Source organism: Lepidochelys kempii, chromosome 7 (genome assembly GCF_965140265.1).
Source record: "Lepidochelys kempii isolate rLepKem1 chromosome 7, rLepKem1.hap2, whole genome shotgun sequence".
Taxonomy (NCBI): Eukaryota; Metazoa; Chordata; order Testudines; family Cheloniidae; genus Lepidochelys; species Lepidochelys kempii.
The window spans coordinates 21,553,953-21,572,832 of NC_133262.1; the positions used below are offsets into that span (position 1 = coordinate 21,553,953).

Consider the following 18,880-nt stretch of genomic DNA (forward strand, 5'->3'; position numbering starts at 1 on the left):
GTCAGCCTTGACAGAAGTAAAAATAACTAAAATACTACAAAAAAGGGAAGGGTGTGTGTCTAAGTGTAACTGTATCACTGCCCCACCCAGTACAATGGGAAAGAAATTAACTGGGTAGACCTACATTCCAGTAGCAACTCAGAATGACTACAGCTTTATTTCTGTGCCTGGAGATATACATATTTTTTATAGGTGATCATAAGAAGGGAGGGAGAACCAGCTACCGCTTGAACGAAGTAAGGCGAGACAATGCACACAGAAAAAAATAGAAACATGTTTTATATAAGGAATTTATCTTCATGTCTTTCTGGAAAGTTTCAGCATGATTTCTGAACTGGAAGGGCACAGTGTAAATAGCAGAGATGGGTACAGACAGGAACTTCTGATCTAAGGCACCATCCAAACTCTGGGGAAGGTGGGGAATCAGAGATGAATGTTGCAACTTGGGCTTTTCTCTGAATTGTGGGGAAGTTTGGATTTGGATCAGATGACTCTGCTCCATCTCTAATAATATGGGGAATGAACATCCCACTTTTACAGGGGCGTCCTGATGTCCTGGCCTATTGAAACCATTGTTTCATTCGAATTCATAATGCAGCCTGTCTGCTACCCAAGTCTCCAAAGCAACCCCCTTCTCTTGCACTGTTGTCCTTCCATAAAAATGGAACTCAGGGCCCTCTTGCCTCTGTATGTGGCCTACATGATATCTTTCCCTGTTAAAATCTGCATTCTTAGATGTTCAGTGGAGATTGTTGGGTTGCTTCAAATCACCCGAGAATCAAATATACGGTTCCCAGACTCCACTGCATACCAGTGCATGGGCTGTACACTAGAGAAGAGCTGTGCTCGGGCCTCGCACAGAGGCTGTTGGATTTCAAGTTCTTCTTTAAAGTAGGAAGTGGATTCTGAGAATTTTCAGAGTGGAAGGGAGAAGGAATGTACATGATCCTGGAGGGGGCACCTGGTAAGAGTTTTGTCTGTATGAAATGCTGTCTGATAGAGCTGATGGAGGAAAAGATCCGAGGTTTGGAGATGCAGGTGGAAAGTCTAGTAGAGTTTAGGAAGGGGTTTGAGCAGATTACGGAGCAAAGACATGAGGTATCTGAAGGGAAAAGCTCAGACTTGCAGGTGGAATCAGGGCTGGGGAATTCTGAGGGGAGACTGGGTGAGGAAAGTGGTCAGTGGAAGCATGTGACTAAAAGAACCAGGCAGAGGAAAAGATGGGTTAGTGAAGGAGAAATAGAGCTCAAGAATAGGTTTGCAGAGTTGGAAAATGAAGAAGGGGCTCAGCAGGTAGTCACTGAAGGTGGAAGGGCAAGGAAGAAGAGAAGAGCGGCTAGTCCTATAGGAAAAGGGGAAGAGTTAATGGAGATTACACCAAATATGAGCCCCAGGAGGATACAGGATGGGTTAAAGAGGATTACAACGGAAAATAGGAATGGAAAGAACTTGCACCAGAGGGAACAGGGGATAGACTGGAGAATAGCACCGTCACTAGGAAAAGGCAGGTCTATGTGATTGGGGACTCTTTACTGAGAAGAACAGATAGGCCTGTAACCAGAGCTGATCCAGAGAATAGGAGGGTGTGCTGTCTTCCAGGTGCTAAGATACGGGATGTAGACCTGAGGTTGAAAAGGATTCTAAAGGGAGCAGGAAAGAATCCCCTAATTATCCTTCATGTGGGAACAAATGATACGGCTAGATTCTCGCTGGAAAGTATTAAGGGAGACTATACTAGGCTGGGGAAGATGCTTAAAGGAAATCGAGGCTCAGGTGATCTTTAGTGGGATTCTGCCTGTTCCTAGAGAAGGGCAACAAAGGTGTGACAAGATTATAACTATCAACAGATGGCTTAGGCAGTGGTGCTAGAAGGAGGGCTTTGGGATGTATGGCCACTGGGAGGCATTCATGGACAGAGGACAGTTCTCTCAGGATGGACTTCATCTGAGTAGGGAAGGAAATAGACTTCTAGGATGGAGGCTGGCACAGCTGATTACGAGAGCTTTAAACTAGGAATTTGGGGGAGATGGCTGGGAGATGTCCAGGTAATCTCCACGCCGGATTTTAGCATTGAGAGGAAAGAAAACGAAGTAAGAAAGGATACAGCCGTGGATAAGAGGAAGGGCAGTGCAGATACCAGTCTAATAGGTGATACTGGCTGTAGAATGACTGTGCCTCATAGGGTACAGAATGTGAGCGAGGCCAAACAGCAAAAATGAAGATGTTTGTTCACCGATGCGAGGAGCCTGGGTAACAAAATGGAGGAACTAGAGCTACTGGTGCAGGAAGTGAAACCAGATACTCTAGGGGGAACAGAAACAGGGTGGAATAGTCGTCATGACTGGGCTACAGGGATTGAGGGGTCTGTGCTGTTTAGGAAAGACAGAAATAAAGGCAAAGGTGGTGGAGTAGCACTGTATATCAAGGATGAGGTAGAATGTAAAGAAGTAAGAAGCGATGGAATGGATAAGACAGAGTCTGTCTGGGCAAAAATGACATTGGGGAAGAAAACTATTAGAGCCTCCCCTGGGATAGTGCTTGGGGTGTGCTATAGACCGCCGGGATCTAATTTGGATATGGATAGAGCCCTTTTTAATGTTTTTAATAAAGTAAATACTAACGGAAACTGCGTGATCATGGGAGACTTTAACTTCCCAGATATAGACTGGAGGACGAGTGCTAGTAATAATAATAGGGCTCAGATCTTCCTAGATGCGATAGCTGATGGATTCCTTCAGCAAGTAGTTGCTAAACCGACTAGAGGGGATTCCATTTTAGATTTGGTTTTGGTGAGTAGTGAGGACCTCATAGAAGAAATGGCTGTAGGGGATAGTCTTGGCTCAAGTGATCATGAGCTAATTCAGTTCAAACTGAACGGAAGGATTAACAAAAATAAATCTGCAGCTAGGGTTTTTGATTTCAAAAGGGCTGACTTTCAAAAATTAAGGAAATTAGTTAGGGAAGTGGATTGGACTGAAGAATTTATAGATCTAAAGGTAGAGGAGGCCTGGGATTATTTTAAATCAAAGCTGCAGAAGCTATCGGAAGCCTGCATCCCAAGAAAGGGGAAAAAATTCATTGGCAGGAGTTGTAGACCAAGCTGGATGAGCAAGCATCTCAGAGAGGTGATTAAGAAAAAGCAGAAAGCATACAGGGAGTGGAAGAAGGGAGGGATCAGCAAAGAAAGCTACCTTATTGAGGTCCGAACATGTAGGGATAAAGTGAGACAGGCTAAAAGTCAAGTAGAGTTGGACCTTGCAAAGGGAATTAAAACCAATAGTAAAAGGTTCTATAGTCATATAAATAAGAAGAAAACAAAGAAAGAAGAAGTGGGACCGCTAAACACTGAGGATGGAGTGGAGGTCAAGGATAATCTAGGCATGGCCCAATATCTAAACAAATACTTTGCCTCAGTCTTTAATAAGGCTAAAGAGGATCTTAGGGATAATGGTAGCATGACAAATGGGAATGAGGATATGGAGGTAGACATTACCATATTTGAGGTAGAAGCGAAACTCAAACAGCTTAATGGGACTAAATCAGGGGGCCCAGATAAGCTTCATCCAAGAATATTAAAGGAATTGGCACATGAAATTGCAAGCCCATTAGCAAGAATTTTTAATGAATCTGTAAACTCAGGGGTTGTACCGTATGATTGGAGAATTGCTAACATAGTTCCTATTTTTAAGAAAGGGAAAAAAAGTGATCTGGGTAATTATAGGCCGGTTAGTTTGACATCTGTAGTATGTAAGGTCTTGGAAAAAATTTTGAAGGAGAAGGTAGTTAAGGACATTGAAGTCAATGGTAAATGGGACAAAATACAACATGGTTTTACAAAAGGTAGATCGTGCCAAACCAACCTGATCTCCTTCTTTGAGAAAGTAACAGATTTTTTAGACAAAGGAAATGCAGTGGATCTAATTTACCTAGATTTTAGTAAGGCATTTGATACCGTGCCACATGGGGAATTATTAGTTAAATTGGATAAGAGGGGGATCAATAGGAAAATTGAAAGGTGGATAAGGAATTGGTTAAAGGGGAGACTACAACGGGTCCTACTGAAAGGTGAACTGTCCGGCTGGAGGGAGGTTACCAGTGGAGTTCCTCAAGGATCGGTTTTGGGACCAATCTTATTTAATATTTTTATTACTGACCTTGGCACAAAAAGTGGGAGTGTGCTAATAAAGTATGCGGATGATACAAAGCTGGGAGGTATTGCCAATTTAGAGAAGGACAGGGATATCCTACAGGAGGATCTGGATGACCTTGTAAACTGGAGTAATAGTAATAGGATGAAATTTAATAGTGAGAAGTGTAAGGTCATGCATTTAGGGATTAATAACAAGAATTTTAGTTATAAGCTAGGGACGCATCAATTAGAAGTAACGGAGGAGGAAAAAGACCTTGGAGTATTGGTTGATCATAGGATGACTATGAGCTGCCACTGTGATATGGCCGTGAAAAAAGCTAATGCGGTCTTGGGATGCATCAGGAGAGGTATTTTCAGTAGGGATAAGGAGGTTTTAGTACTGTTATACAAGGCACTGGTGAGACCTCACCTGGAATACTGTGTGCAGTTCTGGTCTCCCATGTTTAAGAAGGATGAATTCAAACTGGAACAGGTACAGAGAAGGGCTACTAGGATGATCCGAGGAATGGAAAACTTGTCTTAGGAAAGGAGACTCAAGGAGCTTGGCTTGTTTAGCCTAACTAAAAGAAGGTTGAGGGGAGATATGATTGCTCTCTATAAATATATCAGAGGGATAAATACCGGAGAGGGAGAGGAATTATTTAAGCTCAGTACCAATGTGGACACAAGAACAAATGGATATAAACTGGCCACCAGGAAATTTAGACTAGAACTTAGACGAAGGTTTCTAACCATCAGAGGAGTGAGGTTTTGGAATAGCCTTCCAAGGGAAGCAGTGGGGGCAAAAAATCTATCTGGCTTTAAGATTAAACTCGATAAGTTTATGGAGGAGATGGTATGATGGGATAACATGGTTTGGTAATTAAATATTCATGGTAAATAGGCCCAATGGCTTGTGATGGGATATTAGATGGGGTGGGATCCGAGTTACCCAGGAAAGAATTTTCTGTAGTATCTGGCTGATGAATCTTGCCCATATGCTCAGGGTTTTGCTGATAGCCATATTTGGGGTTGGGAAGGAATTTTCCTCCAGGGCAGATTGGAAGAGGCCCTGGAGGTTTTTCACCTTCCTCTGTAGCATGGGGCACGGGTCACTTGCTGGAGGATTCTCTGCTCCTTGGAGTCTTTAAACTACGATTTGAGGACTTCAGTACCACAGATATAGTTGTGAGGTTTTTTGCAGGAGTGGTGGGTGAAATTCTGTGGCCTGCGTTGTGCAGGTCAGACTAGACGATCATAATGGTCCCTTCTGACCTAAATATCTATGAAGGTCAATGGTGGAGAAGGGGAAAAGCTGGTAGACTAGAAAAAAATGAGATCTGGAGAAGCATAGTGGGAGGTTACAGGTGAGTATCTACCACCACAATAAAGCACTCCATCAACCCCCCTTTATATGCTCCCTAGCAACAACTGACCCAGAACGGACTCCCCTTCTACATTTCAAACCTTCCCACTCATCCAAATGACTGTCATAAAAGTGAATGTTAGGGCTGGCTGTGTACAGTAACTCTGGGGACTTCAGCCTTATGGAGAACTTGGTGTTAGTTCCAGGCAGTCATTTTACAAATTAATGTGGTTTGCTTTGCTCCACACTTGAAATGAAGATTTTCAAAAAGTTAGTGCAGGCTTGAAAAAATGTCACCCATCATTTGCATCAAGCCGTAAATATGATGCATATGATATCTGTTTCAATTAGAGACATACCTATGAAAATAGACTTATTTTGGGTGCTGATTTCTCCTTATTCACAAGTCCTTTCCCTACCTACGCTTGTCCCATGTGTAAATATTACATGTTATTGGGAATAAAGAGCCTTACATTGCTGGGAAGTGGCTGGTTGAGTACAGAACCAGTGGCTTGTTGGAAAGTGGAGGTGCTGCAATTTCTGGAGCTCCAGTATTGCTCGCTTCTTCTTTGCATGCTCAGTCCTTTCATTTTCTTTTCTTCTCCAGGTCTCCAATCTGGAGATGAGACAGAGACACATGGTGTTTTCAGCTAGGATGCTTGTACACCTGATCTTATCTTCTCCATTCTCCCAGTTTGTTCATAATAACAAGGGGCTAGGATTAGACTAGTGAATTTCAGTCTCCTTACAAACACTATGACAGGACCATGCCCTGAGAGAGCCATTGCCCTTTCTGCTTCTGCCACACCTACATCACAAAAACGAGGTGTTAGAATCGGTATGTTCCTCTGTCTACAGGCTATCGTCAGCAAGGATGGGTCTTGTTGTTCGAGTACAGGACTAGAAGTTAGAAGAGCTGGGGTCTGTTTCCGTCTCTGCCACTTTATGTGATCTTGGGCAAATCACATAGGGCGCATTTTTCAAAAGCAGGGTGTAATTTGTTCCAAACAAGACAACTGCAGCCCTCACTGACTTCAGCTGAAGTTGTGGGTGCTCAGTATCTCTGTAAGTCTGGCCCCAGATGGCTAAAGTTGGGCACCCAAAATTAAAGGACACTTTTTTAAATTTGAGACCTAACTCATCCGTACTACCTCAGGTCCCAAACAGCTAAAACAATGCTAGCCTATCTCACGGGGTGCTGCAATGTCAATGGCATGGTTTGAGATCCTCAGATGCTAGATTTCAGAGTAGCAGCTGTGTTAGTTTATATTGTCAAAAAGAAAAGGAGTACTTATGGCACCTTAGAGACTAACAAATTTATTTGAGCATAAGCTTATTATGCTCAAATAAATTTGTTAGTCTCTAAGGTGCCACAAGTGCTCCTTTTCAGATGCTAGAGTAAAACAAGGTATTTCCACCCTGGAGGATTCTGTTTAGTGACTGGCCCAGTATCCTGAAAAGGATGAACTTTGGTAGCTATGAAAAGAAATTGGGTCACAAAGGGACAAATTATTTTATTAAACATCTCTACTGGCCTCAGAGCTCTGCAGTATTCAGCAAAAACCTGTTCCTCTTAGCATTACCTTTAGGCAGAAGCTCTTTGAGGTTGGGACTACATGTTTTGTTCTGTGTTTGTACAGCACCTAGCACATTCTGGGTATTACAACATAAACAGAAGCAGCAATAGATACTGTAACATGGCTTAAGGTTCAAAATACTGCACCTCACTAGGGCTTTATCACTCCAGCTCACATTGCTACCATCTTTCTGTTGATAAATTTTCTTCCTCAGAAAGGTCCTAGGGAGAAAAATTCAGCATGACTCAACTGAGAGTTATAATCAAGAAACTGACAATTATTTTTAATATAGAAACTTAGAGATTGTATTTTTGAGTCGTTTTGTTTGTTTAAGAAATTGACAGAATCAGGATGCACTAAGAGAAATGTTCTTTTTAAAGTTTTTATTTTTTACCTCTCAAATAAAACAAACCTAATTTTCTCTCTCTCATAAGGAACCCTCTCTCTTTATCTATGTTCATTTTGGAATGGCAGCCTTATTAAGTTAGTGAAAAAGACAGCATAGGATGTTTTATAAAAATCCCGTAGCCACTCACTCACCTTTTTACTTTGTTAATTTCCAAAGTTGCTTCTTTTTCCTGGTTGCGCAATGTCACTTGAGGCAGTACTGCTATAAGCTCATGACATGGAGGCCATTCTAGTTCTCTTTACAACCCCGATCCCCCAATCTGACCTGAACCATCATTAATGTTTTACCTTATCAGGGGCTCTCAAACCATTAATAGCTCAGCAGAGACCGTGTGCGCCTGACAGGTTTTAAGAATGAAAACTGGGTGTTCGAGTGATTAAAATAAAATCTGATCATCTAACAAGGTCTTGTTTAAAGGTGGCACAGTGGCTTGTGCAAGCAGCGATTCAATGGCAGAGCTGGCAGATCAAACCTTTACACAGGTTCAACAAAAGCCGTTTTCATCTCCAGCTCCCCCGCACTCAAAGGCAGGGCAGAGCTGCCCTGTACTATTTGTCAACTTTGTATACACATAGTCACCACTGTTACCATTTGATTCAAGCAGAGGGAATGTGGTGTGAAGACCTTGTTTCTCAGGAAACTGTTCAGGTTTGTAAGGAGATAAGCATGCTCAGTAAAAGCATTTTGGAACCGAAGGGAACAGAATAACTGGCACTAAACAGAACTGGTTCTTTAAAACATGAGTGCTCCTTTTATGGTGCAGAGCCAATGGAGCTAGGGAAGCTAGTTTTTACCGTGCTTTACAGATTATCTGCTAAATGATCAGCTATATGTTGATGGCAAGATTTTTATACCAAGAGATGATATAAGAGGCAGATAAAAGCTTGGTTTTCAGATCCTCAGGGTTTGGAGTAATGGCTGTTAGAAAAAATCACCATTTGAATTGCAAAAGGAACACATTTGATCCAGGAGTCACTGAGAGAGAGAATCAATACAGAACAGCATAAAATTTATTTACACAAAGTCATTCTAGTCTTTATTGCTAAAAGCTTTACAGCTTCTAACAGAAACATTTCTCAAATAGAGCACGCTTAACTTTAATCCATACACTGTTTTTCTTCCTCCTTTGGCTACTGATAAAAAACGCTGTGTTTAAATATGGGCCATACAATCCAAAGTGAGATTATATGGCTCCACAAGGATAAATTCCAACCTGGGAAATGGTGCCCTTCAAACATAAAAGATCAGTTGCTGGGTTCTGGCTGGGAGGGTGACTCCCACATGATGCTGGCTCTCTTGTACGTGAGGGGATGAAAAGGACAGTAGCATAAATCTTACACTGAAAGTCATGGGTCTTCAGGTGCAGAATGGCCCCCTAGATGTTTTGTTTAGTAGGGTTTTCTCATTATTTCATCCAATTCTTTATGGCCACATTCAATATCGAAAAAGAGAATTACAGTAAGACTGAAAATTCTGCAGGACAATACCCTAGCCACTGGGTTATGAGGTATTCAGGGGTGGAGCACTCCCAAGCTCTTCTGCTGAAGCTGTTCCACTGCACATACATGATTTGTCATTGGCACAGGGCATAGAAGCTGACTCTGGAAAATACTAGTGGCTGCGCCACCAAAAAGCTCAGGGAGGTGCTTGGGGGAGGGCAGAGAGGGGCGGCGGGGGGAGGGGCGGGGCCTCGGAAGAAGGGGCGGAGTGGGGGTGGGGCCTCGGGGCAGAGCACCCCAGGGAAAACTAGAAGTCGGCACCTGTGGCACAGGGTTTCAAACTTGGGTCTCCTACTTCCTAAGTGAGTTCCCTAGCCACCAGGCCAGAGAGTCAATTTCATTCTCTGGCCTATGACCATGGCAGTCTCTGAGCTACTCCTCCATATGAAAAATGAGGCTCGTTGTGACTGGTTCCTTTACAGCAAATCAGGTGTGCCCCTATGATGCCTTTGACCAAAGTTAAACACCATGCTATGGTTAAAAGTACAATCCCTCTGTTTGAAAGACAGTATTTGACCTTTCAATATCCACAAGAAATTCTCTGCTCCCTGAGGTTGGCTACTAAGGGCAACATTGTTCCCCAGTTTTATAAGCAGGATGCTCTAAGGGAAGCCTGGTGTTCTTCGTCATTCTTTCCCCTGAGGCTGTATCTTGGAGCTGCAAAATGATGTCTAGAAGACCATGCTGTGATGCTGCTGCCCAAATTTGCTATTCCTTCCCCTCTCTACAAACACATCCTTTTTGTCACAAGGAGCACACTAGCCTCAATTAACTCACTATCTCTGTGTCATTTAAATGACCCGACGAGGAAAAGTAGACATCCTCAAGAATAGATTCCTGTGCATTTCAATACAATGCTGGCTCATAAGAACGAAGCCGAAAAGCAGGGATCGCAACCAGCACATGGGTGCTCATGAACCAAGACAAAACTAGTATGTTCACAGGAAGAGGGGAGAACATGCCCCATAAGGACCAGGCTGTGTCTAGCCCAACAGGGCAGTGTAAGAGCCAGGCTCCATCACAGCCCTTCTGTTTGGGGACGGGCATGCACTGTTTCCTGCATTACTGGGAGCGCAAATATTGGAAGCATGTGATGTCCTGGAGTTTCCCCCAGATGCTGTAGCTCTGCTGGATCCAAACATGGGCCAGTCCCTAAATGGCACAATTTGGCCCTAATTCAGCAAGGTATTAAAGCACTGGCCTAACTTTAAGCATATGAGTAGTCCAATTGGCTTCAATGTTTGTAAGAGTACAGTGAAGTGAAGGGGAGACACCCCAAGCTGGAGGCACTTACTGAGTTAGGAATTCATTACATGGTGACGAGGGAAGAGAATGGTTTTGGAAAAAAAAAAAAAAGAATATGCTCTTTGGGGCAAGACTGTCTTTTTGTTCTGTGTTTGTAAAGTGCCTAGTGCACTGGGGCCCTGGTCCATGACTGAGCCTCTTGGGCACTATGATAATACAAATACTAAATAGTAACAATGAATAATCTGTCCTCCTCCCCACCTGTTTCACTGAAGTGTCTTTCCTGAGCTGCAGTCATTGCCAGAAACATACACAGAATACGATGTCAGTGTGAAATGCTTTGAAACACTGTCACAATAGGAACAATTTTCTCTAGGGAATGAAATCAGACTGCAAAGTTATTTTCTGTCTGCTGAAACATGAAAAGAATATGAATGAGATTACATCTGGCCCTGGGTATATAAGAGAGCAGAACCAGCCTTAACCAGATTCAGTTTTCCTTCAGTATCCTTCGAAGAAATTAAAAATCCCAAAGAAATCCTGAATCTGGCTAGATGTCTTATAAAAGAAACCACATTCTTGCCTAGCAGAAACAGCGTGCCTTTGATTATTTGGAAACACATGACTTAATCATCCCATTATGCATACCTTTTCTCAGCTGGTGCCAGAGCCTGAAAAAGACAGAGACAAGCATTAGATAAAACAACATGATTTCTAGCTAAAGAGATTGGAGTCAAAGGGTCCAACCCTGCATAGGGCTGAGCATCCTCAATGCCCATTGACTTCTCTGGGAGGTGTGGGTGCTTAGTACTTAGCAAGATTGGGCCTAAAGGGAGCCCTCTCCCCTGAACTGATACCAAGCTAGATAACTAAAAATCTTTATCTTCTTAAGTAACTTCCCTCCCTCAAACAAAGATCCACAACATGCAAAAAGACCCATGGGCAAAATGACTGGTGCTAACAAGTTTCAGAGTAGCAGCTGTGTTAGTCTGTATTCGCAAAAAGAAAAGGAGTACTTGTGGCACCTTAGAGACTAACCAATTTATTTGGGCATAAGCTTTCATGAGCTACAGCTCATTTCATCGGATGCATTCAGTGGAAAATACAGTGGGGAGATTTATATACATAGAGAACATGAAACAATGGATGTTACCATACACACTGTAAGAAGAGTGATCACTTAAGATGAGCTATTACCAGCAGGAGAGCGGAGCGGGGCGGGGTGGAAGGGGGAAACCTTTTGTAGTGATAATCAAGGTGGGCCAGTTCCAGCAGTTGACAAGAACCTCTGAGGAACAGTGGGGACCTAAAAGTGGCAATTTTTCAACAAAAAAACTTCAAAAACAGACTCCAAGGAGAGACTGCTGAATTGGAATTAATTTGCAAACTGGATACAATTAACTTAGGCTTGAATAGAGACTGGGAGTGGATGGGTCATTACACAAAGTAAAACTATTTTCCCATGTTTATCCCCCTCCTCCCCTCCGCTGTTCCTCAGCCGTTCTTGTCAACTGCTGGAAATGGTCCACCTTAATTATCACTACAAAAGGTTTTCTCTCCCCCCGCCCCCACCCCCGCTCTCCTGCTGGTAATAGCTCATCTTAAGTGATCACTCTCCTTACAGTGTGTATGGTAACACCCATTGTTTCATGTTCTCTAGGTATATAAATTTCCCCACTGTATTTTCCACTGAATGCATCCGATGAAGTGAGCTATAGCTCACGAAAGCTTATGCTCAAATAAATGTGTTAGTCTCTAAGGTGCCACAAGTACTCCTTTTCTCTTTGGTGCTAACAAGTCACTGTTCACTCATTTTGCCTTGGCTGCAGCCCATCCCCCTGTTATTTGTCTGTATAGTGCCCACCTAGATTATGATATCTTCAGGGAAGGGACCTGGTCTTCAAACCCTTTTGTAAAGCAGCGAGTGCACTGTTTGCACTATACAAATCATAAATAAATTAAAGAATAACTCCCCTTTCTCTACGCACAGGCTGCTAGTCAGTGACAACGCACAACACGGTGCTTTGATTAACCGCAGGCACTTCATCAGCTGCGGTTAACACACGGAGCTACAATTTTTCCTGCTTGGAATACCTGGTATGCTCCCATCTGCAATGCCAGATCCTTTCCCTTGCTAGCCTTAGTGGTAGAGCACAGCTGAGATGCAACCAGGACCCAAGAGAAAAAGGCCCAAGAGAAAAAGTTTGCTGTATCCTTTAACCGCATTGTTGCTAAGAACATTGAGCTTCCTGGTCTCTGTGGCAACATGCTCTTTAGCACACATGACACATTCATGTTTATAGTGCTGTGTTATTGCATGAATGGGGAACTAGCAACTGGAACACATGGCTGCAAATCCCAGCTTCCTAATTCTTCTGCTCTATGCCATTATGTTTTGGCAGCCATTTTAACCAAATGACCTCAATTGCTAATGAAAAGAAATAATCACTTCTTTAAATCCAGTCGGGAATATCCACATGAGCATGAGCTCATGAAAGATGCCAGTTTGACAACACTGGAAACCTTATCATCTCTGCAAAGAGTAAGTACAACATAAGAAGCAGCAGGACAAACTTCCCATACAATACCCCTTGCTAATGTGCCTCAATCAGTAATCTGGTGATCTAAAAGGGAAAGGCTCTGTATCTCATTCCCAAGCTCCTACATTCAGTGCTTAGATGGTGTTTAAAGGCAACAGAATATCAAGGAGGGCTTAGTTCCCTGACACGTCATCCAGATGCAAAACGTGCAGAGTATGCCTAGTACTCAGGTGTTTATTGCAGATATCGTTAACAGTCTTTGCACATATTGGGCACAGGAAGAAACCAGTCCATTTACTGACAGAAGCAGCAATTACTCACAGGCTGCAGAGAACAGAAATAATCCCTACCTTTATGAACATTTAAAAAAAAAAAAAAAAAAGCAAAGCTTCACAGCAGCATGGTTCTGAAAATGAACTGAATGACTTAACTAGCCCTGAGATCAGAGTTCTGTGTCTTTCACACAGGAATCATGAAGGGATCAATAGCACTCAATGCAGAGCAACAAGCTGCCTTTCTGATACTCATTTAGGTTTTGGTAACGTTATCAGTTCTAGCTGCGCACATGCAGAATCCCGAACTCAGAGCTGGCAGTTTTCAACAAGAGCATTTTGTTTTTTAAATGCATGTATTTATCATTTTGAAGCCCATACATGCCTCCAGCCCAGGATTTTGGATTTCAAATCATTTTGATATTTAAAATGAAAAGCATTTCAGTTCAACTTTCAATTACAATGTGGAAGGGCTGCAGAAAAGCCTCTTTGCAAGCATTGCTGCAACAGTTGAAACCAGAAGAAGTCCTCTTGCTAACAGGTTATAGCTGCTGGATTTGAACACATAGGAGTCTGGGGAAAAGAGCTTTAGTTTGGAACTCTTTCCCCTTTTGGTCTGAAAGAACCCAAATCTGTTGATCCTCTCCACACAATGTAAATCCCCTTTATTTGAGCAGACTCTCTATGTTAGTTACATGGTACCCATTACTGCAGTATCTAAACACCTCATTGCTTTAATGTATTTCTTCTCACAACAACCCTGTGAGGTAGGGCAGGCCTATATTATCCCCATTTTATAGGTGGGGAACTGAAGCACAGACATACTAAGTAACTTGCTGAGGATTACACAGGTAGTTTATAGCACGGCAGATAACTGAACCCTGTTCCCTTCAGTGGTAGGTTAGAACCCTACCCACTGTTCCATCACTCCCACATAAGTACATTTGTTATTTTTAACAGCTAATGTTGAGGTTGAGTCATTTCGTTTTGATTGATATTGGCTCCCCTGTTCTTGCATGTTTCCAGTAAACATGCCCAGATAGATTATTACAGATAAACAGCAAGAGTGCTATGAATCAAATGAATTACTGACTCCAGGACCAGTAAACATCCACTACAATCAGAATGATCCTGCAAATAGGTGCCAAGCCAATTCATACCACCTCAACAGCAATCCCTGTAACCAGTGAAGCTGGAGCTCTGCTGGACCCCAAAGGGAATTTGTCCAATCTGTGTCAGCAGGGACAAGGGTGGCATTGCATGGATCATTGTCTAAGGGAAATGGGTTTTAAATTGGAGAAACACAATCTTCAGGGAGTCAGACAGGAAGCACTCTGGGGTTCTTAAAAAATCTGAACATGCGTAACATCAATACCACGAGCCATATTTTCAAAGCAGAAATTCTGGTCATGAAAGTCTTTGGAACATATTCCCAATGATAAATGCGTCTTTCCCCCCCTTGTTTATCACATACCTCAGGTGGAGGAGTAGGAATCATTTTTTCTGCTGGCACAGAGAGGGAAAAAAAATAGAAAAATAAGCAAGAGCCAACACGACAAAAGATTTTATAATCTCTAGCTATTAATGTTACTTGTACGTTTCTTCTGCCTTTGCATTTGTGCCCTGTCTCATGTTCCCCAGCATATCACTCACAATAGTGCAGACACTGGCCTGACCTTTTAGAAACATAAAGCACTGAGTGTGTTACTCTCCATATAAAACAAATGGCATTTTTGCTCATGTTAACACAAAAATAGGGATGGGCCCAAAAAAACCTGAATTTAGGATTGAAATCCAAACATAGAGATGAATTTTGCAGCTGGTCCATATTTTTATAATGGACTGAAATAAACATCTGGAATGAAACACCCGTGAAGTTTGGGGTGCTTGAAAATCCTGATCCAAATTTTTCATCTTGCGACCACCTCTACTCTGACCCCCTCTAATACAAAATGTCAGTGATTCTACATGTACAAGTGCATTTGAATCTCTCCAAACATGAGATGCGAGCCAGCCAACTGGCCTATCCAGGAAAATAAGTAGTTTGCTGCTGCAACACTACACACAAAAATGGGGTGGGAGATGAAGAGTGGTGGACCTCATGCCCTTCGGAGGCTATTACTGAAAGCTCTACCTTCAGGAGATAAAAGGGGATTAACCCAGGGAAGACACAGGTAGACAACATGTAAGCACTTGAACAACTCAATACAACATTAGTCCAGGCAGGAGTCTATTAACAGTGTCTGATGGAAGCAACTGTATTATTTATTAAACTGACAAGTTCAATCGGCTGCTTTTATACCAGTATAAAGAGAGCTATTGTACTTTCATGTCCTTTTAAACACAGAGAATAAAGTGTTCCCTGGAGTGCTTTCATGAGCTGCCTTCGATTAAGAGTTCTTAGAACATTTGATATTGTCAGAGATCAGCTTGCCAGAACCCCAAGTGGATTTGCAGCTTTCACAAAAGAAATGAGGATGACAGCAATTATAATTAAAAGTAGGCTGGAGAATGAAGGACCTTACCTGATGTGTACTTTACTTACTGTACCTAAAGGCTAGGCTGTCAAACATGGGGGAACTAACCTGCTTTTACATCGTTGGCAGAAATGTCAGAATTGGCATCATATTATCAGTGACTGATGCCAAGATGTTATTTCTCTTCTCAAAGTGCTAATTTTGGTGAGATGTTTGTGCTGCTTTCTAGAATGTCAGCAATACAAAGGAACGGAGTAGTGCCTAACTCTGAGAAGTAGACAGTCCATGACATATGTCAGAGCTTACATGGAGGTGTAAATTATCAGAATAAGACTAAAGGAGTACTTGTGGCACCTTAGAGACTAACCAATTTATTTGAGCATAAGCTTTCGTGAGCTACAGCTCACTTCATCGGCATCCGATGAAGTGAGCTGTAGCTCACGAAAGCTTATGCTCAAATAAATTGGTTAGTCTCTAAGGTGCCACAAAAAAGTACTCCTTTTTGCGAATACAGACTAACACGGCTGTTACTCTGAAACCTGTCAGAATAAGACTAAGTATTTCACATCCCATGTTTTAAAATACAAAAGGAAATGCCTTTGCACAATATCTCCGATCTACAAAGCACTATGCAATTTGGATCCTGGCTACCTTAGCCACTGTCACCTTAGCCACTGTCTTTCTCATCATGTTTTATCCCAATGGTTAAGATCAGCAGGGGTGCATCAGCTAGCAAATCCTAGATAAAAGGTCTGGGAGCTGGTGCAATGGGGTTCTCAGTAACAGGCTTTTGACTCTGGAGTTTGTTTTCCTCATTGGCCTGACAGAGCCTGAGTTGGACTAAGACTTGCTTCCTTATGTCATTTTAGATCCTGATGTATGTGATTTGATACTTTTGTGCACACACCAAGAGGTGCATTTTATAAACTGTAAAATAATAATTAGTTATTTAGGGTGGATAAAGGATGTTAGTTCCAATAGCATTTGCGCTGAATTTTGACAGTGATACCATTAATGCAAAAAAAAAAAAAAAAAAAAGGGAACATTCTTCTGGGATGTATTAGCAGGAGTGTTGTAAGCAAAATACGAGAAGTAATTCTTCAGCTCTACCCCACGCTGATTAGTCCTCAACTGAAGTATTGTGTCGAGTTCTGGGTGCCACATTTCAGGAAAGATGTGGACAAATTGGAGAAAGTCCAGAGAAAAGCAACAAAAATGATTAAAGGTCTAGAAAACATGACCTATGAAGGAAGATTGAAAAAATTGGATTTGTTTAGTCTGGAAAAGAGAAGACTGAGAAGGGACATGATAACAGTTTTCAAGTACATAAAAGGTTGTTACAAGGAGGAGGGAGAAAAATTGTTCTTCTTAACCTCTAAGGACAGGACAAGAAGCAATGGGCTTAAATTGCAGCAAGGGCAGTTTAGGTTGGACATTAGGAAAAACTTCCTAACTGTCATTGTGGTTAAGCACTGGAATAAACTGCCTGGAGAGGTTGTGGAATCTCCATCATTGGAGATTTTTAAGAGCAGGTTAGACAAAAACCTGTCAGGGATGGTCTAGATAATACTTAGTCCTGCCATGAGTGCAGGGGACTGGACTAGATGACCTCTCGAGATCCCTTCCAGTCCTGTGATTCTATGAAAAGAAATTTCTATGCTGTCATGGAACTTTCTGAAAATCTGAATGCCACCGTTATCCCATACTTCTAGATAACAGATCAATAGAAATGTATACCATCTACTTTGAAGCCAGAAAACTAACTTTAGGAAGCACCAAATCCATTGGGGACATAGAGACACAAGTCCCCCTCATAAATATCTTATTTTTTCTAGAATATCATAACTCTCAGTATATAAGCCTAGCAGAATCAGAGCTTTCATTGCAGCTCCATTAAGCTCACTCCAGCTGGACCAGCAGTTGCTGAGCACCATCATGCTTTCTGCATCCGCTCTGGAAGATTAGTCTGCTACTTTTGCAGCACATCCTGCAGACTCTGGCCAGACTCTGATCTCAGGAATAGCTGAGTAAAGCCAGAGTAACTCTATTAAGCTCAAATACATGGAGTTACTCTGAATTTACACTGTTAATAAGCTCTGAATTTTGCCCCACATCAAACCCAGTTCTCTCGTTTGCTGCTGCCAGGCGCTTACTGGTAACATAGAAAAATAAGTATTTTATGATGGGGCCTTTTCAGCCACGAGGTTTGAATTTCATGACCTGACTACTTTCCCCCACCCCAATTTCAGTAATAAAGGCAAACAGAGCTGAATGGGATGCTTTGCCTTTGTTCAATTATATTCCCCTTTAACCTTTTATTTCTCCTCTAATTCAAACCCTTGTGGAATACAATGACCTAGTTCTTTGAAAAAGAAGGTACAATCAATTCATTCATGGGCATTAGCCAATAGGGGTGCTCACAAGAGCACAAAGAGTGAAGGATCCCCTGCTCCAAGCTTCATTTCTGAATGTGCAATAGGCTGTTGCCAAATAACTGAATTTTTCTGTAATATAAATATTTGTAAATGTAATCTCCAGTCTGCCCCCGCTTTATCCCCACTGACTCTAATGGGCCTCATGGTCAGCGTTCAAGATCAGTAATATAGAAAGAAAAGGAGTACTTGTGGCACCTTAGAGACTAACCAATTTATTTGAGCATAAGTGAGCTGTAGCTCACGAAAGCTTATGCTCAAATAAATTGGTTAGTCTCTAAGGTGCCACAAGTACTCCTTTTCTTTTTGCGAATACAGACTAACACGGCTGTTACTCTGAAACCAGTAATATAGAAAGATTTGGCTTTAGAACAAAGTTTAAAAACAAGCAGGGCCTTTGCTCCACCTTCAGGTCAGTGAAGGACATTGCATGGCAACAATGTTTCGACAAATATTTGGCTGAAGAATTAATACAGCTCTTGGGAGGGCAAAGGCATTTGTTGGAAACTTCTAAAACACTAATATTCTTAGTCAATGAAACAGACCATTCCTGGTTCAAAAACAGAGTGACAAATTTACTAAACACTGGTCGTTAAATTCGGCCCCATTTATGCACCTGACAATCACATTGGAGACAACAGGTTGTAAACCAAGAGAAATTTAGAAAGAATACATCATATTTCAACAAATCTGAGGCCCTTTAGAATTTCACAGTTGCCACATGTCCACTTCATGGCTGTCACTAGACTCCACTGTGGTCATTCAGAACATCCCAGCAACAGTGGAGATAACAGAATACAGATTTTCCTGCTCCAAAAGCACAGGCCCCTACCGCCTGAACTCATAGAGACCCTTCTTTAGCTGTTAGCACTATAGGGTCTGACTGTAACACTGAACAGTCCTGCTTCCATTGTGGCAATGACTTGGGATAGAG

At 42.1% G+C, this 18,880-nt stretch overlaps 1 protein-coding gene across 1 annotated transcript in view; it reads right to left on the reverse strand.

The window, feature by feature from the left end:
* Positions 1 to 18,880, reverse strand: part of LOC140915160 (uncharacterized) — a 90,972-nt gene that overhangs the window by 12,547 nt on the left and 59,545 nt on the right. The window contains exons 25-28 of the mRNA XM_073354738.1: positions 14,512 to 14,543; positions 10,874 to 10,896; positions 7,219 to 7,293; positions 5,969 to 6,111 (exon numbers count right to left, since the gene is read on the reverse strand). Of these exons, the coding sequence (XP_073210839.1) occupies positions 5,969 to 6,111; positions 7,219 to 7,293; positions 10,874 to 10,896; positions 14,512 to 14,543 (273 nt within the window). The remainder of the gene's footprint in view (positions 1 to 5,968; positions 6,112 to 7,218; positions 7,294 to 10,873; positions 10,897 to 14,511; positions 14,544 to 18,880) is intronic.